This window comes from Callithrix jacchus, chromosome 2 (genome assembly GCF_049354715.1).
Source record: "Callithrix jacchus isolate 240 chromosome 2, calJac240_pri, whole genome shotgun sequence".
Taxonomy (NCBI): domain Eukaryota; kingdom Metazoa; phylum Chordata; class Mammalia; order Primates; family Cebidae; genus Callithrix; species Callithrix jacchus.
In genome coordinates this window covers 143,975,571-144,003,157 of record NC_133503.1, presented here as the reverse complement: position 1 = coordinate 144,003,157, position 27,587 = coordinate 143,975,571, and the positions used below count along the sequence as shown (strand labels likewise).

General features: G+C 38.4%; 1 protein-coding gene and 1 pseudogene across 4 annotated transcripts in view; both read right to left on the bottom strand.

The window, feature by feature from the left end:
- Window positions 1-27,587, bottom strand: part of CENPK (centromere protein K) — a 76,651-nt gene that overhangs the window by 8,086 nt on the left and 40,978 nt on the right. For 2 of the 4 annotated variants that reach the window (XM_008992000.4, XM_002744913.7), the window contains 2 exons: window positions 27,333-27,386; window positions 23,647-24,510 (listed from right to left, as the gene is read on the bottom strand). In XM_008992000.4, the coding sequence (XP_008990248.1) occupies window positions 24,352-24,510; window positions 27,333-27,386 (213 nt within the window). In that variant the 3' untranslated portion in view covers window positions 23,647-24,351. Of the gene's footprint in view, window positions 1-6,714; window positions 6,880-23,646; window positions 24,511-27,332; window positions 27,387-27,587 lie in introns of those variants that run through there. The other 2 variants (XM_078365455.1, XM_078365456.1) reach the window with 2 other exon arrangements.
- On the bottom strand, window positions 14,832-16,125 carry LOC144581448 (tubulin beta-8 chain pseudogene; annotated as a pseudogene).

The following is a 27,587-nucleotide window of genomic DNA, read 5'->3' as shown; positions in this document are numbered from 1 at the left end:
TGTTAAGATGTCCGGTGTCATTCTTTGTGTAATTTTATTTTTGAAATTCACACTGTCAAAATGTCAAAACTTGCACGTAAACAGTGCCTCTGAGGAAACTTATAGCAAAGCTTAGATTCGTGGAGCAGGCGGACTTCAAGACTCAGTAGTTACAAGTGTACAAAATGCCTATGTTTTATAAATACTTCAAGTAAGGTTAGCATCAAACGGGAAAGTAAAGTAGACTAATACCAGCACATTTTCCATCTGATTATCGACTTCAGGTTATGTGGAGCTTTAAAAGAAAAAAAAAAAAAAAGTAGGGGAGGAGGGAGCGGGGGAATAGAGAAGCTTGCATTATTTCCAGATGAGGGTGAGACTGGATGGTGTTTTAAAGTGCAACCGGGAAAAGCTACAAGTGCAGTGTATTTTTTTGAAGTCAGTACATTGAATGAAACTTCAATGACTGCCTAAATGAAAATAAATCCGAAATCGGAACCCCCCCCCCCGGAAAAAAAAGGAAGGGAAAAAAACAGGAACCCTGCTGCGATTTCAAGATAAACAAACAAAACCTCAAAACTGGTTCTTCAAGCTTCCCAATCCCACCCTCCCTCCCCCCCTACAAACCGGCTGCCAGTCCAGACTTTAAGGATAAAATACCGCTACAATGTAGCACTTTCACTTTCATTTGCTGAGAGAAAGCCACCAGCATTAAACTCGGGAGAAAATGCCCAATATGTTTTCCATGTCCTAAGTAAGCAAACAAAGTCTGGCACATAAATCGGAAACAGGAAAAAGTGTGAAAATAGCTCAGGACAAACGTTGCCTTTCAACGGTGTAATCTGCTGCATCATTTATCTGTCTCTACCATTGAGTGTAAAATAGGGAGCCGTTTAAGAGTTTCCGAGGTTGGGGGCAGGGGAAAATTGACGCCTTGAAATTCCAGTCCTTAGTTAATGCCAAGTCGATTTCCGATGGCCAGAACCACAAAGCAGAATTGGACCAGAGGGAAGCGGGTAGGAAGGATGATCTTTCTGAATATTGGCTCTTAAATTTCAAGCTTCTGCTAACCTTATTGCCCATTTTTTTTTTCTTCCTACGCCGGAGGTAGTAGGTGTAATTCTTCTGGTGAATCTATGAATAGTTGGCTAAAAGGAGACATGAATCAGACTGAGAACGTCCAAGAATACAGTTATTTCAATTCTTCAAGGGTTGAAAGTGGAAAGCATCTGTCTATAAAGTCAATAGTCCTCATCCTGACCTTAATCAGCAGTATTTGGTTAAATGCCATTTAAACTGTAGAAATCTGTTCAATAGTTGGCATATAGAGTTTTAAATAAAGATGATTCACATGTATGTATGTATGTATATGTATGTGTACATATATGTATGTGTGTGCACATATATGAAAACACATGAGGTAGCAAAATATTGTAATAATTGTAAACACCAAAAATAAGAAAAGTAGGCATCAAATGACTATTTAAGTAGTTTTGAACCTTAACCTTCCTTAATTTTTCAAGAACTGGCAGTAGATAGGGACAGCCAGCACACACACAAAGATAAAGGTCTGAGCAGTAAACATCTACTTAAGCTCTCTGAAAAGATTTTACCCTCAACTAAGATAAACTGCCCTACAAAGTAGCAGCTTGTAGAGGAGCTTACTCAGTGGGAGTGGACTTTGGCTAATTACTTATTCAAAGAGTGCCATCCTGTGTCTAAACAGAGTAATGAAAATTTTCCAACAGTTCTGTCTCCTCCAAGTGATTGGGTCAATACTGGGAATAACTGGTGAAAAATGATTAGGTTGGGAAATAGTGAAGTGAAAATTTAACTTTATATATGTGTATATATGTGTTTGTGTAAATATTTTAACTGCATTGTAGAAAATTTCAAACATATACAAAAGTTAAAAAAAAGTATAATGAACACCCATGTAGCCATCAACCAGTTTCAAGTGTTCAAGTGTGACCAACTTTATTTCATCTATTATATGTACCCATTAGATATTCCATCTGTATTATTTTAAAGATACCATTTCATGACACCCATTAAGTACTGCCCTGTATTTCTAAAATAAAAGGACTAAAAAATAAATACACGCCACTATTATTCTTAAAACATTAATAACTCTTTCACGCCATCAAATATCCTACTCAGATTTCCTAACTGCAAAAAGTCAAATGCCTCTTGTTATTAGAATCAAGATCCAAACATTGCAATGGCTTGACCTATCTCTTATGTCTTTTCTAAATAAACTTTCAATTGAAGTAAAATATCCATACAGAAAAATGCATAAATTATATAGTTTGATGACAAATGTTCAGACTAATGAATTTTCACAAGTCAACTGGCCCATGTAACCACCATTCTCTTAAGTCTCTTTCTTAAATTTTTATTATCTATTTACTTACTTAAATTGACTAATAAAAAGTATATATATTTATGGTATACAACATGTTTTAATATATATAAACATGGTGGAATGGCTAAATCAAACTATTTAACATGTATATTAATGCATATCATTTTTTATGGTAAGAACACTAAAACTCTACTCTCTTAGCAATTTTCAAGTATATAATACATTGTTTTAAACTAAAATCACCATAATGTACATCTGTTGAACTTATTCTTCCTAACTAAAATTTTGTATCCTTTGACCAATATCCCCTCAATCCTTTATAACCCTTTAAATCTCTTTTTGTGTTTTGAGACAGAGTTCCACTCTGTTGCCCAGGCTGGAGTGCAGGCACCAACAGAGCTCACTGCAACCTCCAACTCCTGGGCCCAAGTGGGCCTCCCACCTCAGCCTCCCGAATAGCTGTGACTACAGGCATGAACCACCATCCCCAGCTAATTTTTTATTTTTGTAGAGATAGGGCCTCCCTGTTGCCCAGGCTGGTCTTGAGCTCAGGCTCAAGTGATCCTCCGACTTTGACTTCCCAAAGTATTTGAATTACAAGCATCAGCCATCGTACCCAGCCACAATCTATTCCATCTTGCTTCCCCTTCACTTTTTTCTTTTTCTTGGAATGTAAATCCTATATAAATATCTGGCCATTTTAATAGTGTATTTAGCACTTCTGTTACCATGGAAATGTATGTACTATACCCATTCATTTTCTTCTTCATAAACAAATTTAAATTAAACCCTGAAAGAATTTTCATTGCAGTAAAAATTCTTTAAAATTATTATAGAAACCAATCTTTTTCTCTTTCAAAACTTTTCCCTCCAGCTTTTCTTTCTTTGTTTAATTAAGAAATGAAGATTATGGGCAGAATAGAGTTGACAGGAAACCCCTTAGTCACACCTTAAAAAAAAAAAAGCTAGCAGTCTTTAGAAAACTAATACACTTAAGTGAACCCCATTCAGGAAACCAAAGCTGAAATAAATGGAAACTGGGGAAGGGAAGAAATTTGTTTATATGCATGTATGTATTTTAAAAACCAAAAAATAGAAGCTATATTAGTCAGGGTTCTCTAGAGGGACAGAACTAATAGGATAGATATGAAGGGGAGTTTATTAAAAGTATTGACTCACATGATCAAAATGTGAAGTCCTGCAATAGGCCATCTGCAAGCTGAGAAGCAAGGAAGCCAGTCTGTCCCAAAACCTCAAAAGTAGAGAAACCAACAGTGCAGCCTTCAGTCTATGGCCAAAGGGCCCCTGGCAAACCACTTGGTGGACCAAGAGTCCAAAACCTGAAGAACTTGGAGTCTGATGTCTGAGGGCAGGAAGTATCCACATGGGAGAAAGATGAGGCTGGAAGACTCGGTCAGTCTAGTACTTCCATGTTCTGCCTGCTTTTATTCTAGCCTCGCTGGCAGCTGATTAGAAGATGCCCACCCAGATTGAGCATTGGTCCTCCTTTCCAAGTTCCACCATTCTATCAACCCAGCTGCTTCAAAACGATGAGAAGACCAGTGAATTCCATGAGCTGCACTTCTTTAGCTGTAAAGACTCAAATGTTAACTGACTCAAATGTTAACCTCCCTTGGCAACACCCTCACAGACACACCCAGTAACAATACTTTGCATCCTTCAATCCAGTCAAGTTGACACTCAATATTAACCATTACGAATCTACCCTTTGTCAACTGGAATCCATATACATCTCCTGAAATCATACATAATCTCCAAATAAAGACAATAATAAGGTTATAATTATGCCTAACATAATATGGCTATCACTATCTGTTGTAAAACCGGAAGTGCACTAATCCTTAAACTAAATGCTAATACATAAAGTTAACAACACTGAAATGCTGATATGAAATCAATAAATTTTATGTCACATGATAAAGAAAAAAGGAAAATGAAGACATTTTCTTAGTACAAGTGTATACATGCATAAACATGTTCTTTCAGTTCCATCAATTCACTCATATTCCTCTCTAAGTTGTCCATTCTCGTTAGCATTTCGTTAAATCTTTTTTCAAAGTTCTGAGTTTCTTTGCATTGGGTTAGAACATGTTCTTTTAGCTCACAGAAGTTTCTCATTACCCACCTTCTGAAGTCTGATTCTGTAATTTCATCACACTCATTCTCCATCCAGCTTTGTTACCTTGCTGGTGAGGAGTTGTGATCCCCTGTAGGAGGAGAGGTGTTCTGGTTTTGGGTGTTTTCCTCCTTTTTGTGCTGGTTTCTTTCCATCTTTGTGGATTTATCCACCTGTTGTCTTTATAGTTGCTGATTATCAGATTGAGTCTCCGAGTAGACGTCCAGTTTGTTGATGATGAAGTTATTTCTGTTTTTTAGTTTTCCTTCTAACATTCTGGCCCCTCTGCTGTAGGACTGCTGAGATCCACTCCAGGTCCTGCTTGCCTGGGGATCACCTGCAGCAGTTTCTTCTGCTATCTTTGTCCCAGAATGATGCCTGCCAAATATCAGACTGATCAGTCCCTTGTGAGGTGACTCTTTGGATATACGGGGGTCAGGGAGCTGCTTGAGAAGATAGTCTGTCTTTTATAGGAGCTCAAGTGCTGAGCTGTGAGCTCCGTTGTTCATTCAGAGTTGCTGGGCAGATATGTTTAAGTCTGCTGCAGCAGAACTCATAACACCCCCTTTTTTTTCCCAGGTGCTCTGTCCCGGGGAATTAGGGCTTTATTTATGAGTTTCCATTGTGCTGCTGCCTTTTTTTTCAGGGCTGCCCTGCCCAGCACGAGGGCAGCCTAGTCATTGCCTGCCTGCAGAGGCTCTGCTGAGCTGCTGTGGGCTCTGCCCTGCTGCCGTGTGAATGTCTCTGCAGTCCTATTTATATGGGTGTGGTTAGAACTGCCTCAGCAATGGTCGCCCACATCTATAATGGCGGACTCTCTCTGTTATGGTGGGTTGCCTCGGCAACAGCGGGCTGCCTCAGCAATGGCGGACTACCTCCGTAGGGGTGGAGTGCCTCCGTAATGGTGGACGCCCCTCCCCCACAGAGCTGGATTGTCCCGGGTTCAGCTGTGCTTGCCATGGAACTCTCAACCCAGAGCGTTTCAAATTGCTGTTTTTTTTTTTTTTTTTGTGGTGGTGGGACCCGCCGAGCCTGATCACTTGGCTCCCTGCCTCAGAGCCTTTTTTTTTTTTAAGTTGAATTGTTGACTCTCTCCCAGGTGTTCCAGTCACCTGCTGAAAAGGTGCTGGGATCTGTGTGATTTCCCATGCAGTGACCCACTGCACCAGCTGAAACAACAGTGCTGAGATTCGTGGTACTTTTTTGCCCCGGAATCTCCTGGCTTGGCTCCCTGTTTCAGTTCCCTGTTTAATCAGATGAACGGGCGACTCTGCCTTCTCAGAGCTCCAATCACCAGCTTAAAAGGGCAACCAGATCAGTGTATTTTGTACGGAGAACCGCCACGCCGGGGCACTGGCAAAACAATCACGCAGGCCAAAACAGCCATGCTGGCAACCCATGGGGCTCCTCTGCCTGGGAATCTCCTGGTCTGTGGGCAATAAAGATCCGTCTGGTAATGCGGCATCCACTCACCCTCTGCGCTTTCACTGGGAGGTGCAATCCTGAGCTGCTTCTAAACGGCCATCTTTCACACTTTTTTTTTTCATATAAACATGTTCTTAACAAAATAACTCATGAAAATTACAGTCCTCATTTCACAACCGATCATGCAGTATCAGTATGATGACAACCTTCTTCTACTACCCATTCTGTATACCCTGTACCTTCATAAAGCACCTCAGCAGGTCATCACTTTGTATCTGGTAGACTGACCCAAACCTTCATTCTGGAAGGGTCTGGGCCATTTTTAGTCCTGCTTTGATTGAGTTGTTATAGTTTTCCATTGACCTTAATCATACGACATGGTAATACTAAAAGAGGTCCTAAGGAATCTCCTGTATTCTATGCATACTCTTCCTTATCTCCATTAGGTAAAAAAGAGTGGACTGATTTCATCTTGAAATCAGTCTGTGGAGTAGTAGACTGATTTCATCTTGATAACTGGGTCAATCACCCAGCCAACATTGTAATTCCCTTCTTAGCCTGTTGACTTAAAGGCAGGAAGAGCCGAAAGTGTCCTGTTGTAGAGCTTTCTCTACTCAAAACTGGCAGCCTTTCGAGTCATTCAATAAATGGGCTGGAGTAACACACCAAAATGAGGGAAGTGTTGCCTCCAAAATCCAAATAGACCCACTAGGCATTGTGCCTCTTTCTTGGTTGTAGGAAGGGACAAATGCAGCAATTTATCCTTCACCTTAGAAGGAATATCTCGAAAGGCCCCACACCACTGGACCACTAAAAATTTTACTGAGGTAGAAGTTCCCTGAATTTTTAGTAGGATTTATTGCTCATCCCCTGGCAGGCAAATGTCTCACCAATAAGTCCGGTGTGTTTGTTACTTCTTACTCATTGGATCCAGCCACATAATGTCATCCATGTAATGGGCCAGTGTGATATCCTGTGGAAGGGAAAAGTGATCAAGATCTCTGCAGACAAGATAATGACACAAAGCCAGAGAGTTTATATATCCCTGAGGTAGGACAGTGAAGGTATATTGCTGGCCTTGCCAGCTGAAGGCAAATTGCTTCCCATGGGCCTTACAAACAGGAATGGAGAAAAAGGCTCTTGTCAAATCAATGGCTGCATACTAGAAACCAGATGTATTAATTTGTTCAAGTAACAAAACCACATGTGGTACAGCAGCTGCAATTGGAGTCACCATTTGGTTAAGCTTACGATAATCCACTGACATTCTCCAAAGTCCATCTGTCTTCTGTACAGGCCAAACAGCAGAGCTGAATGGAGATGTGGTGGGAATCACCATCCCTGAGTCTTTCAAGTCCTTGATGGTGGTCTAATCTCTGCAATCCCTTCAGGGATGTGATATTGGTTTTTGTTGTTATTTTTTGTTTGTTTGTTTTAATAATATTATTTTTGATTTACCATTTTTCTAGGAAGAGGCAGCTCTAATGGTTTCCACTTGGCCTTTTCCACCATAATAGCTTTCACCTTGCCAATGTGGGGATTCTGCCAGTTGTTAAGTATGTCTATGTCAATTATGCATTCTGACACTGGGGAAATGACCACAGGATGAGTCCAGGGACCCATGGACTCACTATAAGTGGGACCTGAGCTAAAACTCCATTAATTATCTGACCTCCATAAGCCCCTACTTTTACTGAAGGACCACAGTGATGTTTCAGGTCCCCTGGAATCAACGTCAGCTCAGAGCCACTGTCCAGTAGTCCCTGAAAAGTCTGATCATTCCCCTTTTCCCAATGCACAGTTACTCTGGTAAAAGGCCAGAGGTCTCCTTGGGGAAGGATGGGAGAAAAATTAATAGCATAAATTGTCAGTAGTGTAGTGGGGTCCTTCCTCAAGGGGACCCAGTCTCCCCAACATTCATTCCCTCCAGCTTTTCTTTTCTTTCATCATTAATTAAGAAATGAAGATTATGGGCAGAATAGAGTTGACAGCAAACTCCTTAGTCACACCTCCACCCCGCAAAATATTAAGTTTTCAGAAAACGAATAAATTTAAGTGAACTCCATTCAGGAAACCAAAGATGGAATAAATGAAAATTGGGGAGAGGAAGAAATTTGTTTATATAAATGTATATATTTCAAAAACTAAAAAATAGAAGCAAAGTCAGAAGAATCTGAGAGCCAAAGAACAGTGATTGAGGAATTTACAGAGGTAAGAACAAACCCTTAAAACTTTTAATACATCAACTTATGAATTAAACCTAAATGTTTAAGTTGAAAACCAAATCATTTCTTAAAATCAGACTGCTTGCGTTTTCAGAAAAGTGACATGCAGAACTCTGATTATATACTTGCTTGAAATTAATTATTACATTGAAGCAAGTGACACTCTCTAAAGATGTTGAATTCTACTGATTATTATTATTATTATTATTATTATTATTATTTTGAGATGGAGTCTTGCTCTTACGCCCAGGCTGGAGTACAGTGGCACAATCTTGGCTCACTGCAACCTCTACCTCTGGGATTCAAGCAATTCTCCTGCCTCAGCCTCCTGAGCAGCTGGGACTACAGGCATACACCACCACACCCAGCTAATTTTTGTATTTTTAGTAAAGACAGGGATTCACCATATTGGCCAGGTTGGTCTCAAACTCCTGACCTCGTGATCCACCTGCTTCAACCTCCCAAAGTGCTGGGATTACAAGCATGAGCCAACGCACCCAGCCAAGATGATAAATTACTAATTCAACGTTGAGATACTAAAATTAGATGTACACATTAAAACCAAACTCCCATGGTGACTCATACGTGAAATCTCAGTGTTTTGGGATACTGAGGTGGGAATTCCTGGCTTGAGGCCGGGAATTTGAGACGAGACTGGGCAACACAGCAAGACACTGAATCTACAAAAAAAATTTAAAAATTAGCTGGGTGTAGTGGTGCACACCTGTAGTCCTAGCTATTTGAAAGGCTGAGGTAGGAAGATTGCTTGAGCCTAGGAGTTTGAGGTTACAATGAGTTATGATCCTGCCCCTATTCTCCAGCCTGGGTGACAGAGCAAGAACTTGTTTCTAGAAAAATAAAACCAAATTCCATGTACTTTTTTTTTTAAGGAGTCTCAGTCTGTCACCCAGGCTGGAGTGCAGTGGCAATGACCTTGGCTCACTGCAACTTCTGCCTTCCAGGTTCAAGTAATTCTCATGCCTCAGCCTCTTGAGTAGTTGGGATTACAGGCTCATGCTACCATGCCCAGCTAATTTTTGTATTTTTAGTAGACGCAGGGTATTACCATGTTGGCCAGGCTGGTCTCAAACACCTGACCTCAGGTGATCCACTTGCTTCTGCCTCCCAAAGTGCTGAGATTACAGGCGTGAGCTACTGTGCCCAGCCAAATTTCATATACTTTCAATATGATACATTTTACTCCTTTAATAAGATGGGATTTGAATCTGATATAGTAAAAATAAATACTTTCTAATTATTGTAGAATTTCTTAAGTGCAAAGACTCAAGGCATAAAGGAAAAGATTGATGAGTTTTACTTTATTAAATGAAAATTAAAAGATCATTAAAACATGAAAAATATAAACCAGAGATTGGGATGATTTACAATACATATAATTGAAACAGAATAAATACCTAGAGTATTAAATAACTCTCACAAATCTATGAGAGACAAACCAAAAAAATTGGAAAATGCCATAAATAGGTAAGTCACAGGAGAAATTAAGCTAAGACCAATAAATAAATAATGAAGCATTCAATCTAACTAGCAATCTGTAACTACATATGCAATGGAGTATTCTTGGACCATAAAAAATAATGAGATCCTGTCGTCTGCAACACCATGGATGAAACAGGAGGCATTATGTCAAGTGAAATAAGCCATGCACAGATGGACAAACTTCAAGTCAAACATTCTTACTTATTCGTGGAAAATAAAAATTAAAACATTGGAACTCATGGAGATAGAGAGTAGAAAGATGGTTACCAGAGGCTGGGGAGGATAGTGGGGGAAAAGAGGGTTGAAGAGAAGTGGGGATGGTTAATGGGTAAAGAAAAGAATAGAAGAATGCATGGCTGGACATAGTGACTGTAATGTTAGCACTCTGGGGGGCCAAGGTGGAGGATTGCTAAAACCCAGGAGTTCAAGACCAGCCTGGGCAACACAGGGGGACCCTGTCTCTACAAAAAATAATTTTAAATAAAATTTAAAAGAAAAGAATGTATAAGACCTAGTATTTGCTAGTTCAACAAGGTGACTACAATCAAATATAATTTAACAGTACATTTTTAAATAGCTAAAAAAGTATAATTAGACTAACACAAGAGAGAAATGCTGGAATTGATGGATACCCCATTTGCCCTGATGTGATTATTACATATTGCATGCCTGTATCAAAATATCTCATGTGCCCTATAAATATATACACCTATTGTGTGCCCACAAAAATAAAAAGTAAAAAATTAATTAAAAAATAAAAATAACAGAACAGAAGATATAGAAAATAAACTTGTATTTTTTCAGTTTTGAGAAGGCAAGCTAATTAGAAAAAACCAACTTAATTCCTCATCTTGTGTTATTTGCCAAAACTCCTTCTAAATGTATATCAAATGAGCAAACAGATGAAAATTAATGATTAATATGAGGGCTAGAACCTGGGATCCAATCTCAAGATTAGTCATGTTCCTGAAAATGGATTCAGAAAAACTGTACAAAAACAGACAAATATATATCAGAAAAAAACCTTCCTGAATTTAAGAAGGACTTAAATTGGAAGATTAACAGTCTCATTCTTTTCTAGGTAAAATCAGTGTAAAGAAATTAAAACCTAGATATAACCTGGCAGAATGTTTAAATGTTTAAAAGAAAAAAAAAGGCTAAAAAAATAAAGTTCATTGAAAAAAAAGAGAGAGACATGAGACCATCATTCAGGAGTAAAAAGTAGATTTATCATAAAACAAAAAGTCATATGCTTTTTACCACAGAACAGAAAGACAATCTATGATGTGTAAAGGCTTAACAACATTCCTTCTTTCCTTCCTTCATATTTATTTTTTATTTTATTCAGAAAGTATGTATTGAGTACTGACTATAAGATATGTATTTGAAAATAATTACTGAAGGCATATATCAGTAGTCTAAGTGATAAAAAAAAAACTCAAAAAAATGGGAGAAATTGACATATAAAAGGACCAGCTATAAGAACAAAAATCAAGTTAACAGAGTTAAAATGTAATCATAGTTACAAAAATAATTACAAAAGGCTGGGCGCAGTAGCTCATGCCTGCAATCCCAGCACTTTGGCAGGCCAAGGCCAGTGGATCACTTGAGGCCAGGAGTTCGAGATCAGTTTGGCTAATATGGTTAAATTCCATCTCTACTAAAATTACAAAAACTAGCCTGGCATGGTGGCGCACACCTGTAATCTTAGCTACTTCAGGAGGCTGAGGTGGGAGAGTTACTTGAACCCAGGAGGTGGAGGTTGCAGTGAGCGGAGATCACGCCACAGGCACTCCAGCCTGGGAGAGTGAGACTCTGACTCATTAATAATAATAATTATAAAATCATATACAAAATAAAACTGGAAGGTTAAAAATTAAAGCTTAGACAATGATTTCTTAGGAAAATGTGACCACCCAAACCAGGGGTGACAATATTAATTTCAAATAAAGTGGAGTCAATACAAAAAGTACTACAAAGGACCAGGAGAATCATAGTCATTTACAATTATCAACAATCCTGAACTGTTATGCACTGAATAACACAGCATCAAAATACTTAAGACAGGAACTCTTACAAACTCCAAGGAGAAATTGATAGACATGCAACCATAGTAAGCTTCTTGATAGATCAGGTACACTTTTTTTTTTTTTGAGACGCAGTCTTGCTCTGTCACTAGGATGGAGTACAGTGGTACAATATCGCCTTACTGCAACCTCCACCTACTGGTTCAAGTGATTCCCCTGCCTCAGCCTCCCGAGTAGCTGGGACTACAGGAGCATGCCACCATGTCCACCTAATTTTTGGTATTTTAGTAGAGACAGGGTTTCACCATGTTGGCCAGGATGGTCTCGATCTCCTGACCTCGTGATTCCCCCAGCCTAGGCTTCCCAAAGTGCTGAGATTACAGGCGTGAGCCACTGCGCCTGGACATCCAGTACACTTTTAAAATAATGTGATACATTTCAAGATTAAATAATTGCATTACAAATTAAGCCATTAAAAAATCTAAGGTAGCCTGGTTAAGTAGTGTGTGCCTGTAGTCCTAGCTTCTTGGGTGGCTGAGGCAAGAGGATGGCTTATGGCCAGGAGTTTGAGGCTGCAGTGTGCTATGATCATGCCTGTGAATAGCCACTGCACTCCAGCCTGAACAACATAGTAAGGCCCTGTGTGTAAAAACAAGAAAGGCGAGGGGAAAAATATAGGTGAGGAATTAACTATTCTGGGAATAGGCAGACCTCAAGCAATGGAATAGACAACAAAGGGAAAGAATGACAGATTCATCTATATTGTTTGAATATAAGTAAATAAAAAGAATAAACAAAATTAAAAGGTTAATAGAATACTGGAAAAACAACAAATAGGATAGACAAAAAAACTAAATATATAAAGTTTCCTTATAAATAAGTATCAAAAGCTCTAACATTCCATGCTAGTGCCGTCCAGCTAAACTTTCCACTATAATGGAAATGTTCTGAATCTGCACTGTCCAATATGGTAGCCACTACTCACAAGAGCACTTGAAATGTAGCTAGTGCCAATATTGAAATAATAATATTTAAGGTATATTTAAATAAATTTTATTATTAAGATTTTTATTACTAAAATAATTTCATCATTAAAATTTATTTTACCTGTTTCTTTTTACTTATTTAATGAGGCCACAATAAAATTTACTATAAAATCACATATATAGTTTGCATTGTCTCTATTCAGTACTCTTCTAGAATAATGATCAAGGAAACAAAGAGGAAATTCACAAAAGAAGAAATACAAACAGCCAGTAAACTATGAAAAAAAAAGTTATCTCACTTATAATCCAAGAAATATAAATTAAAACAAGATTTTTTTTATCAAATAGACAAAATGTTTTTAAAAATACTCATTGTTGGCAAGAGTTCCATAATATGGGCAATCTCATACATTGCTGGTGGGAGTATAAATTGAATCAAGAGCCTTAAAGGCTGGGCAAGGTGGCTCACGTCTGTAATTCTAGCACTCTGGGAGGCCAAGATAGGTGGATTGCTTGAGTCCAGGAGTTTTAGACCAGTCTGGGCAACATAGCAAAACTCCATCTCTACAACAAAAATACATAAAATTAACTAGGCACGGTGGGACACACCTATAGTCCCAGCTACTTAGGAGGTTAAAATAGGAGGATCTCTTGAGCCATAGAGGGTGAGGCTACAGTGAGCTATGACTGCACCACTGCACTCCAGCCTGGCCACAGAGACACTGTCTCAAACAACTCAAAACAAAGCACTTACACTCTTTGACCTAGTGTCTCTATTTCTAGAAATTTATATAAATACATTAATCACAGTGCTATTTCTAAGCGTGAAAGACTAGAAACAACCTCAACAGCCCATAATAAATTGTTAAATAAATAATGGTACTCCTACTTTCTTAACAGTCCAGTAGCCTAAATAGTGTTTTTTCTAATATTACCTAGTTATGAAAAAAATACAACCAAAAGTAAAACAAGCAGAGCTCATTATATAGTATATAATCATAAAGAACATTATAAGCAAATATAGAACACATAAACAATTTACTTCATAAAACTAGGATCATAATTTCATATTTTCTAGCACATGTCATAGAGTGAGGTTAAGTAATACAAGAAAGATTATAAGTGGTTATCTCTATGTGGTGGGATTTTTAGTTTTCATCTTTATACTTTCCTGTTTTTTTTCAAAGTACTTATATATACTTATATACACTATACTTGTTTCAAAGTATAATATATTTTTACTATAAAAATAAAAACAGTGGCCAGACGTGATGGCTCACACCTGTAATCTCAGCACTTTTGGAGGCCAAGACATGTGGATTACCTGAGGTCAGGAGTTCAAGACCAGCCTGGCCAATATGGTGAAACCCCATCTCTACTAAAAATACAAAAATTAGCCAGGCGTGGTGGTGTGTGCCTGTAGTCCCAGCTATTCAGGAGGCTGAGGCAAAAGAATCGCTTGAACCACTGCTTTGGGAGGCCCAGGTGAAAGAATGTCTTGAGATCAAGAGCTCAAGACTAGCCCAGGCAACACAGCAAGATCCTACTTCAAAAAAAAAAAAAAAAAAAAAATAGCATGGTGACAGGCACCTGTAATCCTAGCTATTTATGAGACAGATAGGAAGATGGTGTAAGCCCAGGAGTTCAAAGCCACTCAACTCCAGCTTTTGTAACAGTGAGACCTTATCTCAAAAAAAAAAAAAAAAAAAAAGGCCAGGTGCAGAGGCTCATTCCTGCAATCCCCACACTTTGGGATGTGGAGGTTGGTGGATTGCTTGAGCCCAGGAGTTCGAGACCAGCCTGGACAACATGGCAAAACCCCATCCCTACTAAAAACTCAGACATTGGCAGGGTATAGTGATTCATGCCTGTACTCCCAGCACTTTGGGAGGCCAAGGCAGGCAGATGACTTGAGGTCAGGATTTCAAGACCAGCCTGGCCAACAAGATGAAACACTATCTCCACTAAAAATACAAAAAATTAGCCAGGCATGTTGGTGGGTGCCTGTAATGACAGCTGCTCAGGAGGCTGACGCTGAGAATCACTTGAATCCAGGAAGAGGAGATTGCAGTGAGCTAAGATCATGCCATTGCACTCCAGCCTAGGCGACACAGAGAGACTCTGTCTCCAATAAATAAAGTCATTAAAAAAATTTTTTTTGCCATAAAAATGTTTTATTAGGCCAAACTACACCTATAAAAATGCTTTAAAATGCAGGAGGAGATGTAAAGTCTCAAAGAAGTGCATAGCGACAATAGCTATCAGAACACACTAAAGAATCCACACTGCTTCCCCCTTTACCTAGAACAGGAAGCTTCTAAGCTACCTCCTCCTCAGCACACTCCTCAAACTCCTCCTCAGCTGTGGCATCTTGGTATTGCTGGTATTCAGACACCAGGTCATTAAGGTTGCTCTCGGCCTCAGTGAACTCCATCTCATCCATGCCCTCGCCTGTGTACCAGTGCAGGAAGGCCTTCTGCCTGAACATAGCTGTAAACTGTTTGAAGAGCTCTTGGATGGCTGTTGTTACCAATGAAGGTGGCTATTTTTAGCCCCCAGGGTGGGATGTCACAGACGGCTGTATTCACGTTGTGAGGAAACCACTCAGCAAAGTAGCTGCTCTTCTTGTTCTGAATATTAAACATTTGTTCATCCACCTCCCTCACGGACATGCGACCTCTGAAAATGGCAGCCATGGTTAGGTAGCGGCCACGACAGGGATCACAGGCAGCCATCATATTCTTAGCATCAAACAGCTGCGGGGTGAGCTCAGCCACGGTCAGGGCCCAGTACTGCTGGCTGCCCTGGCTGGTCAGCAGGGCAAAGCCAAGCACGAAGAAGTGTAGCTGGGGAAATGGAACCATTTTCAAGGCCAGGTTCCGCAGGTTAGCATTCAGCTGGCCCAGGAAGGGCAGACACGTGGTGACCCCACTCATGGTAGCAGACACCAGGTGATTCAGGTCACCAAAGGTGGGTGTGGTCAGTTTTAAGATGTTATAGAGTGCTTCATTATCGATGAAGAATGTCTAATCTACATTTTCTATGAGCTGGTAGATGGAGAAGGTGGCATTGTAGGGCTCCACCACGGTGTCTGACACCTTGGGTAAGGGCAGGATGCTGAATGTGTTTATGATCCTGTCTGGGTACTCCTCCTGAATTTTGCCCATGAGAAGGGTACCCATCCCAGACCCAGTCCCCCCACCCAGGGAGGGGGTCAGCTGGAAACCCTGCAGGCAATCAGGCAATCACAGCTCTCAGCCTCTTTTCTCACAATGTGCATCACTGACTCCATCAGCTTTGCACCTTCTGTGTAGTACCCCTTGACCCAGTTGTTCCCAGCCTCACACTGACCAAAGATGAAGCTGTCTGGCCTGAAGATCTGCCCGAAGGGCCCCAAGCACACAGAGTCCATGGTGCCCAGCTCCAGATCCACAAGCACAGCACGGGCCACAGGCCCAGATGACAGTACCGAAGCAGACATGGACACCAGACCTGGTGTCTGAGCCTTTGGAAGCCCAAATGCTGCCACGATTCCAGCCACAGGTCATGCAGGTCCAGGCCCAGGTGCAGTCACAGACTCAGCCACGGATACCACCCACAGATACCCAGGTGCAGCCAAAGCTGTAGAAGCAGGTACAAACACAGACTTCTCCAGAGCACTTAGTCCCACAACAGAAGAAAGGGCAGCCACAGCTGCAGCAAGAGGCAGAGCCACAGAAACAGCTGCAGCCCCAGGCACATTCATAGCCCCCAAGGCAGGTGCAGCTGCAGCTGCAGAAGCAGGCCCAGACACAGACATAGCCACAGGTCCACACACAAGCACAGCCAAGGGTCCAGTCACAGGAGCAGCCCCCAGTGCAGGTGCCAGTACAGCCACCAGTGCAGACCGATAAGCAGCCTCAGACCCAGCCACAGGTGTCGGTGCTGGCTCCAGAGCCAAGTACCAGTTGTGGTTCATGTCTGTGGGCTGGAGATGCCACCTGATATAGTAGGAGCTGGTAGAGGCATGGAAAAGACCTTGCCAGAGCCTGTGGGCACCCAAGTCAGCATGGAAGAGAACCAGAAGGAGCTGGCCAGTGGCCTAGATGTGAGAGAATGTGAAAACAGAGTGTAAGGTGCTGGGGGCTCCCTGAAGGTCACTATTCTGCAGAGCAGTGACAGTCGGGCCTTTTGGACTGTATCCCTGACACTCATGCCCCACCCCAGTGACTCCGACTTCTCCACCCCTGCAGCTACAAGCACATTCTCTAAGCAGGCCCTCCAGTTATTCTGCTACAACTGCAAGGCCAGCTGCTCCAGCTAGCAGCAATTCCAGGGCCACATGAATCCGAGCCTCAGCACCCCCAGTAGCTAGGGGAGATCCAGCATATGAGCCAAGCCTGCCTCCTGTCCCTGCTGCCCGTGCCCTGGGACATCCTGGATACAGAGGATGAGGAGCCTCCACCAAGGCGTTGGTGCAACACCTGCCAGCTCTACTACATGGGGGACCTGATCCAACACTGCAGGACACAGGACCACAAGATTGCCAAACAATCCCTGAGACCCTTCTGTAACATTTGCAACAGCTACTTCAAAACCCCTCGCAAGTTTGTGGAGCATGTGAAATTCCAGGGGCATAAGGACAAAGCCAAGGAGCTGAAGTTGCTTGAGGAGACTGCTTATCTTATGTATCATGTTCCCAAGTAGGAAAGCTCTAGAATAAATTAATTCACTTGCTCAATAACATTATCAAAATTTACTTTTTCTTTTATATTTCTGCCATATTAAACATGCAGGGCCTTTAAGAGGTGATTAGGTCATGAGGACTGTGCTCGAATGAATGAAAAACGGCTTACTCCATTTATTAATTAATGGAGTATTGGGTTATCATGGGAATGAGATTGGTAGCTTTATAATAAGAGGAACAGAGAACTTCTTCTCAGACCCTTCACCATGTGATGCCCTGTAACACTGTGAGATTCTTCAGAGTCACCAGCAGCAAGGCCTCACAAGATGCAGCTTCTCAACCTTGGACTTTCTGGCTCAATAACTGTAGAAAGAAATTCCTCTTTTATAAGTTATCCAGTTTTAGTTACTCTGTTATAAGCAGCAGAAAACTGACTAAGACACAACCACAACATTCCCTTAAGCCAAAGCCTAATCCAAAAGGCCTTGGCTCTTTTCAATTCTATGAAGGCTGAGAGAGGTGAGGAAGCTACAGAAGAAAAGTGTGAAGCTGGCAGAGGTTGGTTCATGAAGTTTAAGGAAAGAAGTCATCTCCAGAACATAAAAGTGCACGGGGAAGCAACAAGTGCTGAGGCAGAAGCTGCAACAAATTATCCAGAAGATCTAGCTAAGATAACTGAACGTGGCTATACTAAACAGCAAAATTTCAGTGTAGACAAAACAGCCTTCAATTGGAAGAAGATGCCATCTAGGACTCTCATAGCTAGAGAAGTCAATGCCTGGCTTCAAAGCTTCAGAGAACAGAAAGACTCTCTTGTTAAGAGCTAATGCAGATGTTGACCTTAAAACCAATGCTCAGTTATGATTCCAGCAATCCTAGAGCCCTTAAGAATTATACTAAAATCTACTCTGCCTGTGCTCTGGTACCAGTCCATGAAACCAATGCTCAGTTACCATTCCAGCAATCCTAGAGACCTTAAGAATTATACTAAAATCTACTCTGCCTTTGCTCTGGTACCAGTCCCTGGCCTGTTAGGAACTGGATCACGCCACAGAAGGTGAGCAGCAAGCGAGCAAGCATTACCTCCTGAGCTCTGCCTTCTGTCAGATTAGCAGCATTAGATTCTCATAGGAGCACAAACCATTTAGTGAACTGCACGTAAGGGATCAAGGTTGTGTGCTCCTTATGAGAATCTAATACCTAACAATCTGAGGTAGAACAGTTTCATCCTGAAACCACTCCCCCCAACCCCAACTCCAGTCATGGAAAAACTGTCTTCCACAAACTGGTCCCTGGTACCAAAAAGATCAGAGATGGCTGCTCTGATGGATCTGGGTTTTCAAGTTCATTGAAAACCTTCTGGAAATTATTTGCCATTCTAGATGCCATTAAGAACATGTGTGATTCATGGGAGGAGGTCAAAATATCAACATAACAAGAGTGTGCAAGAGGTTGATTCTAAACCTCATAAATGACTCTGAGAGGTTCAAGTAACTACAAATGTGGTAGAAATATCACGAGAACTAGAATTAGGAGAGGAGGCTGAAGATGTGACTCAATCGCTACAATCTCATGATACAGCTTGAACAGATGAGAAGTTACTTGCCGTGGATGAGCAAAAAAAAGTGGCTTATTGTCTTGAATCAAACCCACAGTATCAAGGTATGCTTACAGTAAGTCTATATTTAGCTTTGTAAAAAAAACTGTCAAACTGTAGCACAAAGTAGCTGTATGTTCCTTTTGCTCCACATCCTCATCAGCCTTTATTACTATATTTTAATTTTAGCCATTGTGGTAGGCATGTAGTGGTATCTCATTATTTAAATTTGCAATTTTCTAATGACATACATGTTGAACAATTTTTTCATGCTTATTTGCTATATCTTCTTTTGTGAGGTGCCAGCTCAGATATTTTACCTACTTTTTTATTGGTTTTTCTTATTGTAGTTTTAAGAGTTCATTGTATATTGTGGATACAAATCCTTTATCAGATATATTTTGCAAAGTTTTTATCCCAGGTTGTGGCATATCCTTTCATTTTAACAGTGAAATGAAAAATGAAACAGAGCAGTTTTTTAATTTTAATAAAGTCCAACTTACTGTTTTCTTCCATGAATCATGCTTTTGGTGTTGTAGCTAAAAAGTCATCACCAAAGTCAGTGTCAGTCCTCCAACTTTGTTTTTCTTAAAAATCTTGGCAGCTATTCTGGGTCTTTCCCTCATTAACTTTAAAATTCTGTCAATATACACAAGAACCTTGCTGGGATTGTTACTGAGATTTCATTGAATCTATTGATAAAGTTAGGAAGACATAACACCTTAACGATTTTTAGTCTTCCTATCCATGAACATGGAATATCCTTCTATTTATTTCTATCTTCAATTTCCTTCATGAGACTTTTGTAGTTTTCCTTATATAGATCTTGCACAAAGGCTTTTTTTGGTTTCCTTCTTTCTTTCTTCTCTCTCTACTCTCTTTTGATGCTAATGTAAATGTTTGAAATTTCTAATTCCAAATGTCTGTACCTGCTATATATAAGAAAGCAATTGAATGTGTATGAATCATACATTCTCTGTAAACTTGCTATATTCAGATTTTAGTTCCAAATTATTTTTCACTGAGAGACAGGAATTTTCTTATTGCATTAGCAAGAACTTCCAGCACAACATTAAATAGGAATGATGCAATCTACTTGCCTTGTTTCTGTTCTTAGAGGGAAAGCATCTGATGTCCTGCCATTAAGTATGTTAGCTGTAGGTTTTTTTTGTAGATATTATTTATGAAATTGAGGATTTCCTTATATTCCTAGCTGGTGGATAATTTTGTCTGTCTTCATCATAAATAGGTATTGGTTTTGTCAAATGGCTTATCTGTATCTATTGAAACAGTCATATGACTTTTCTCCTGTAGTGTGATAATGTAATAAATTATATGAACTGATTTCAACATTGAACCAGCCTTGCATACCTGAAATAAATACCACTTGACTGTGGTACATATATTTTTTGTTATATATTGTTGTATTAGATTTGCTAATATTCTGTTGAGAAGTTTTATAGCTTTGTTCATGAGAGATACTGGTCTGTGGTTGCCCTTTCTTGTAATATCTTTACCTAATTTTGTTATCAGGGTTATGTGGCCTCACAAAATGTGTTAAAGCATTTCCTCTGCTTCTGTTTTCTAGAACAGATTGTACAAAGTTGGCATCACTTTATCCTTGAATGGTAGAATTCACTAGTGAAACCATCTGAGACCAGTGCTTTGTTTTGCAAGCACATAATTGATTGAATTTATTTTGTAAGTTTATGCGAAGCAGTTATTTCTCCTTGTGTGAGGTTTCACAGAATTGGTCGATTCATGTTATCAAATTTGCACACTCAGAGTTGCTCATAACATCCCTTTATTATCCTTCTAATGTCCTAATGTTCATGAGAACAGTAATAAAGGCACCTCTTTTCCTTTCTGATTTCAGTAATTTTTGCTTTCTCCTTTGGTATGACAAAAAGGTTTTTTTTTTTTTCCCCCAAGACGGAGTTTTGCTCGTTACCCAGGCTGGAGTGCAATGGCACGATCTCGGCTCACCGCAACCTCCGCCTCCTGGGTTCAAGCAATTCTCCTGCCTCAGCCTCCCCAGTGGCTGGGACTACAGGCGCACGCGCCACCACGCCCAGCTAATTTTTGTATTTTTAGTAGAGACGGGCTTTCACCTTGTTGACCAGGATGGTCTTGATCTCTTGACCTCGTGATCCACCCACCTCGGCCTCCCAAAGTGCTGGGATTATAGGTGTGAGCCACCGCACCCAGCCCTGACAAAAAGTTTTATAAATTTTAACTTTTCATTGAATTTCATTCGCTTTGTTGAATTTATTGTTTTTGGTTGAATTTTATTGATTTCTACTCTATTATTTCTTCTGCTTACTTTGGATTTAATTTGCTCTTCTTTTTCTAATTTCTTAAGGTAGTTGCATATTGATTTTAGATCCTTCACGTTTTCCAATATATGCATTCAATACTATAAATTTCCCTCTAGCCACTGCTTTTGCTACATCTCACAAATTTTGATAACTTGTATTTTCATTTATTTAGTTCAAAATGTATTTTCTCTTGACACTTCTTTGACCCATGTGTTTAGAAGCGTGTTCCTTAATCTCCGAATATTTTGGGATTTTCCAGGTATTTTCATTATTTATTTCTAGTTTAATTCCCTTGTAAAGACATACTTTCTATGGTATCTTTTTTTTTAAATGTTAGTTACCCCTTTATCACCATATGATGCCTCTCATAATCCTTGATCATTTTCCTTGTTCTGAAGTCAGCTTTGTATGAAATTAATATAGCTACTCCAGCTTTCTTTTGATCAATGTAGTTTGATATGACAGTTTATCTAGGCTACCATAACAAAATACCATATACTGGGTATCTTAAACAACAGAAATTTTCATTTACTCAAATTTCTTAAGACTGAAAGTCTGTGATCAGGGTGTCAGCATAGTCAATTTCTGGGGAAGGCTCTCTTTCTCATTTGCAGACAGCTACCTCCTAGTAGTATTCTCACATGGCAAAGACAGCAAGCTTTCTATGTCCCTTCTTAGAAGGGTACTAACCTTATGTTAGTCATGGTGCCGTCTAACCTTAATTATCTTCCAAGATCCCTATCTCCAAATACTATCACACTAGGAGTTAGGGTTTCAACATATAAATTTGGGGAGCAAGGGGGAACACAAACATTCAGTCTATAACACATGATATATCTTTCTCCATCTCTTTAGTTTTAATCTTTCTCCATCTTTAAAGTGGTTTTCTTGTTAGTCTTGCCTTTTAATCCACTGTGACAGTATCTGTGTATTCAGGCAACTCATATTTAAACTAATTGATATAAATTACTATATTTGTTAATGTTTTCTATTAATTGCTTTTCTTTTGTTCTTTTTGTCTTCCACTTTTCCGCCTTCTCTAAATTTAATCCAGCATCTTGTACAATTCCATTGTCTCTGCTCTCTTACCAGGATTAAGCAGATACATAACAATTCACCATCATGTGAATTGGCTCTCTGATTACTGCGAAACAAGATTCATTAAAATGAATGAACTTCTGGACACAGTCAAATGGCAGAAGAGAATGATAATTAACATGAAAAATAATAGCATGTATCAAACAGTGCTTATCCCAGGCAGAGAGGACCTAGATAGGAAATATCAAAGGGAATTTCAGTTTTATCTCTATTATCTGCATTAATTTTTTGTATAATCAAAACTAAATTAAAAATTTTTCATCTCTACATGCTAAAAAAACCAAGAGTCCATCAAAACAAAGTTGGAGGATAAACAATAAACTAGGGAAAGTATTAAGAATATTAAAAGTAAGCTATTAGCATCCAACTTTCCATTAATTTTTGAATCAACATGTCATAAAATGCAATAAAGCATTTGGTACACTACATTTAGCAACTGATAGCATATTGATACACCCATAAAAACTTTTTAAAAAGTACATCTATTGATAGGCATTGCAAGCATAAGGATTACATTTTTTTTTCCTTTGAGACAGAGTTTTGCTCGTCACCCATGCTGATGTGCAGTGGCGAGATCTCAGCTGGCTGCAACCTCTGCCTCCCAGGTTCAAGTGATTCTCCTGCCTCAGCCTCCAAGTAGCTGGGATTACAGGCATGCACAACCACACTCAGCTAATTTTTTGTATTTTTAGTAGAGATGAGGTTTCACCATGTTGGCCCGGGTGATCCTGAACTCCTGACCTCGGCACCCACCTCGGCGTCCCAAAGTGCTGGGATTACAGGCGTGAGCCACCACGCCCGGCCAATTACATATTTTTAATGTTTTCATTAGCAAACACCAAAAGTGTTTTGCTAGGGCTTCATGAACAACAGTGCCATCTTCGCTGAAGAACTCTTGTCAGACCTACACTGCCATTTCTTCCCTCTCCAGCAACTTCAAAGAGTAAAAGTTGCTCCCTCCTTCAATATTCAACTGAATTATTCTAGGAGGTACTTTATGTATCATCTTCCCCTAGAAGAGTTACATTCCCTAAAATATATAGTACTTGCATATTCTACAGAGGGATTTGGTATACTTGGAATATTATTTACTTTAGAAAAGAAGTAATTCAGATAAGCAAGAAACCTGGATAATATACAGCAGAAAGCACTTTCAAGTAAAAAAGTAAACAGAAATTTCTCTTAGAAAACTAATGATACTAAATGGATTTAGGATGCTCTAGTTTAGCTTTTATGTAATACTAAATGAGTCCTATATCTTAATTTATCTACCTTTAAAAAATATTTTCTAATTATAAAAATAAGCCACATCACCAATAGCTAGAGATTTTTAGAAATAATTTTATTTACACAAAATTCACAGAGGATTAATAAAATGTAATGAATACAATTTTGTTGGTAATAATTAGCAGGATGAGAGTAGACTAATATTAAGGTCACATGGTATATTAATAATACAAACTGAAATATCAATTTTATGTTGGCTTTTTCCATTAGTTTTTCATATTTCAATTTTAAACAAATCTAGAAATAAGGCAGTACATATGAAACAAATTTGCTATGTATTTTTAAACTATGCCACATTCTACATCAGATATTACCTCAATTTTAAAACCATCTGCAAATTAAATGACCTCCCCATTATAATTTCTAAATATAAAGAAGCACCAGTTGGAACTTAAAATGCATAAAAGGTATTGTTATACTTCTTAAGAAAATATTGGCAATATTATAAATTAACAAATAATTTTCTAAAAAATATTGCATAAGGTATATTAAATGTTTTATGTCTAGAACAATATCTACCTGCATTCTTATCCATATAATTTAAAACACCAAAGGACTGATTGAATAAGGAAGGACAATGTAAAAGTGAATAACAGAGGCCAGCATATGTCATTTAACAATAAAACGAAGATGGACTATGTGAATTAATTTGCAAATAATGTTTTTTATCCAAATAGTCCTGTGGTTCCAATACATTTGAATGTTAAGATTTTTTACTGTGTGAAAAAAGAAAACATCCTTTTACTGATGGAAAGCTTCTAATCTTATTCGGGTTGGATCTTCTGGATGTCTCAAGGCAATTCCATTACGCAGAAGCAGCTCAACGTAAGGTGGCCAAAAGGAATCAATAATTTTGACATATGGATCATGTGGAACATCAAATAATCTATTTATAAGAATCTAGGAGAAAATATCATTCAAAGTACACTTTACTTGGCAAAAAGTCAATTTAGCTGTAATAAGTTTTTTGTCAAAGAATACTGACCTCTTTTCTCTTTAAACAACTGTTTATATAGTACTTTTAATCTACAAATTTAAATTTTCTTTTTTAAAGAACTATAAATATTAGAAAATGAAAAAAGCTTGAAAGTGAACTTTTGCAGCTTAAAATTTAAAAACATTTCCTAAAAATTGGTTAGAAAGAACTTACAATTCTCCCACTTCTTTTGGGATTAGCAATTTCTTTAGGATAATGACAAAAATCTTAAAAAAATTAATATTTAACAAAATACACAAAAAGTTAAAAAGAAAGGAAGCAAATGTGTCTTTTTACTTGAAGGAAAAATCACTAGTCCTATCCTCCACAAAATATCTATTCTTCTGACAAATCTTCAAAAGAGTCAATTTTATCATCACTTCCTTCAACTTCATCCTGAGTATCCCTGATTTCTTCATTAAGGATATAGTGGAATTACAACCACAAATTGAGAAGTGTTTTGAGTATCTGCATTAAATTCTATAGGCTAGCATCTTCCAGACTGCATTCCACAGAATTAGACTCCCTAAAGATGTTCTTAGTTCCTGAAAAACAGGGTTCTGTGATCCAACAAGACTGGGAAAGCTTGCTAATGTAAATCAAGAATCAGCTGTTTTTCCCAAATACAATGCCATTATAAAAATTTTTTCAAGAAACAAATATTTACAATGGTTTGAATACTAATGTTATGAAACAGTGAAAAATGCTAAATGTAGATCATTTATTATTTTGCCTCCTTTGTTATCTTACAGTGTCTTCACAAATTACAAAACTAGAACCCAGAAAAGTTAAGAGATTCCTCAGGGGTCCATAAGCAGTGGTGGATATTGGATTAGACTCTGTATCTCTGAATTGTCAGACCAAATTTTTAACTGAAAGATGCTATTATTTTAAAAAACATGGAAAAGAAAATACATAATTTATACAATTATAAAGTGCCATAGAAATAAAATTAATCCATCAAGCTCTAATTGTATTTTGTATCAGTATGTCATTTCTTGAAATAAAATTTTCAACTATAATTAATTATTTCAAGTCCCACATCCGGTGGGAAAAACAGCTTTGGCCTCATTTGAGTATCATGATAAAGAATTAAATATTATTTGTATTTTAAAACAATGGATTATTTTAGTACTTATTTTAGTACAGATCTTTCCTATTTTCCTTTTCTAATTTTAATTATATTGTTTTATTTTTAACCTAACTGCAGTTTTAATATTAGTTCCTTTATTGCTGACAATATGAGCCTCGAAGACAAACTTAGGATTCTAATGCCAAGTTTTATATGCTAATATAGTTTAGGTGTGTCCCCTGCCAAATCTCATATTGAAATGTAATTCCCAATGTTGGAGGTGGGGCCTGGTGGGAGGTAACTGGATCATAAGGATGAATTTTTCATGAATGCTTTGGCATATCTCCTTGGTGCTGTCCTTATGATGAGTTCTCACAAGATCTGGTTGTTTAAAAGAGTGTGTGGTACCTTTCCCCCTCCCTCTTGCTCCCACTCTGGCCATGTGAACTGGTTGCTCCTGCTTCACCTTCTGCCATGAGTAAAAGCTCCCTGAGACCTCCCTAGAAGCTGAGCAGATCCAGTGTCATGTTTGTACGGCCTGCAAACCATGAGCCAGTTAAGGTTCTTTTCTTTACAAATTATACAGTCTCAGGTATTTCTTTACAGCAACATAAGAATAGCCTATCGCATGTGGTACATACTAGTTACCCTACTCAAAAATTACACGTTATACCTTTCAGTATTTCCATGACTGACAATTTTTATTAAAAAAAAAAAAGGTTAAGTAATCCATGAGAAACAATAGTCATCTTAGTTTCAGTATAAACTAGACTAGCTAGAAATATGTTAAAAGATTCTAATTATGAATCTAATAAATATTTGCATTTTCTTTTCAAAGCAATAATATTCTGTATTAAATCCTGAGGAACCAAAACTAGTCAGCTGGCCAAAAAGAGATTTTAGCATGTAGTTCCTTAAGTTAAATGAAACACATTTTCTGAAATCGCTCTTTCTTCAAAATTTACCAATGACCTTAAAAGGGGGTACACTAATTGGTAAATATCCTGTTCTTCATATGCCATTTCATTTTCCTCTCTGCCCAATTTGTCATGAATTGTCATATCAAGATCTTCCAAAGTATTTAATATAATTGTTAATATATGATTGAGGTTCAAAAACATTTTTGAAAAGGTCAAAGATATTTATAAAACAAGGTACATGTCAAATCAGAGAAAGTTGGAAAACTCAGTACTTACATTATGAGAAAAGAGATTGATGTTATTTAAGAAAAACTGCAAAATTTCTACAATTTTGTGGATGGAATCTTTATGTTTATTACGTATTTTATATAGAGCACAGAGCAACCAATTAAAGAGTCGATGTAACAGCATAGGATTTCACTATGTAAATATTAGATAACATCATTAAAAAAACATTTTTCACCCTGTCATCTCATACCTGGACAAACATTTTACCTGTAATAAATCTTGAGAATATGATTAAGAGACAGACTTTAAATTCTGATTATTTTGAAAAAATAACAATATTCCTCTCAGTATTATTATACAATGGACAGAAACTAATTTTATACGAAGATACATTATAATAAATACATTTAATAAAGATTGATGAATACTTAAGAACTAAAGCAGTATTTTTTGTTTCTTAAGTCTAATTGTTCACAAATGACTAAGAGACAGCTTCAAGAAAAAACAAACTACACAAGACACTTACCTCTAACATTTCATGCAGTGTTATCAGCTGTACGGTTGATTCTTGAATGTTTTTCTTTGAGAGAAATGTGAATAACAAATAATTACCACTTCAGTTCTGCAAATGGTGAAATATTAGACTGTATTTACAAGACTTTTATTTTATTTTTGAGACAGAGTTTCGTTCTTGGAGCCCAGGCTGGAGTGCAATGATGCGATCTCAGGTCACCACAACCTGCGCCTCCTGGGTGCAAGCAATTCTCCTGCCTCAGCCTCC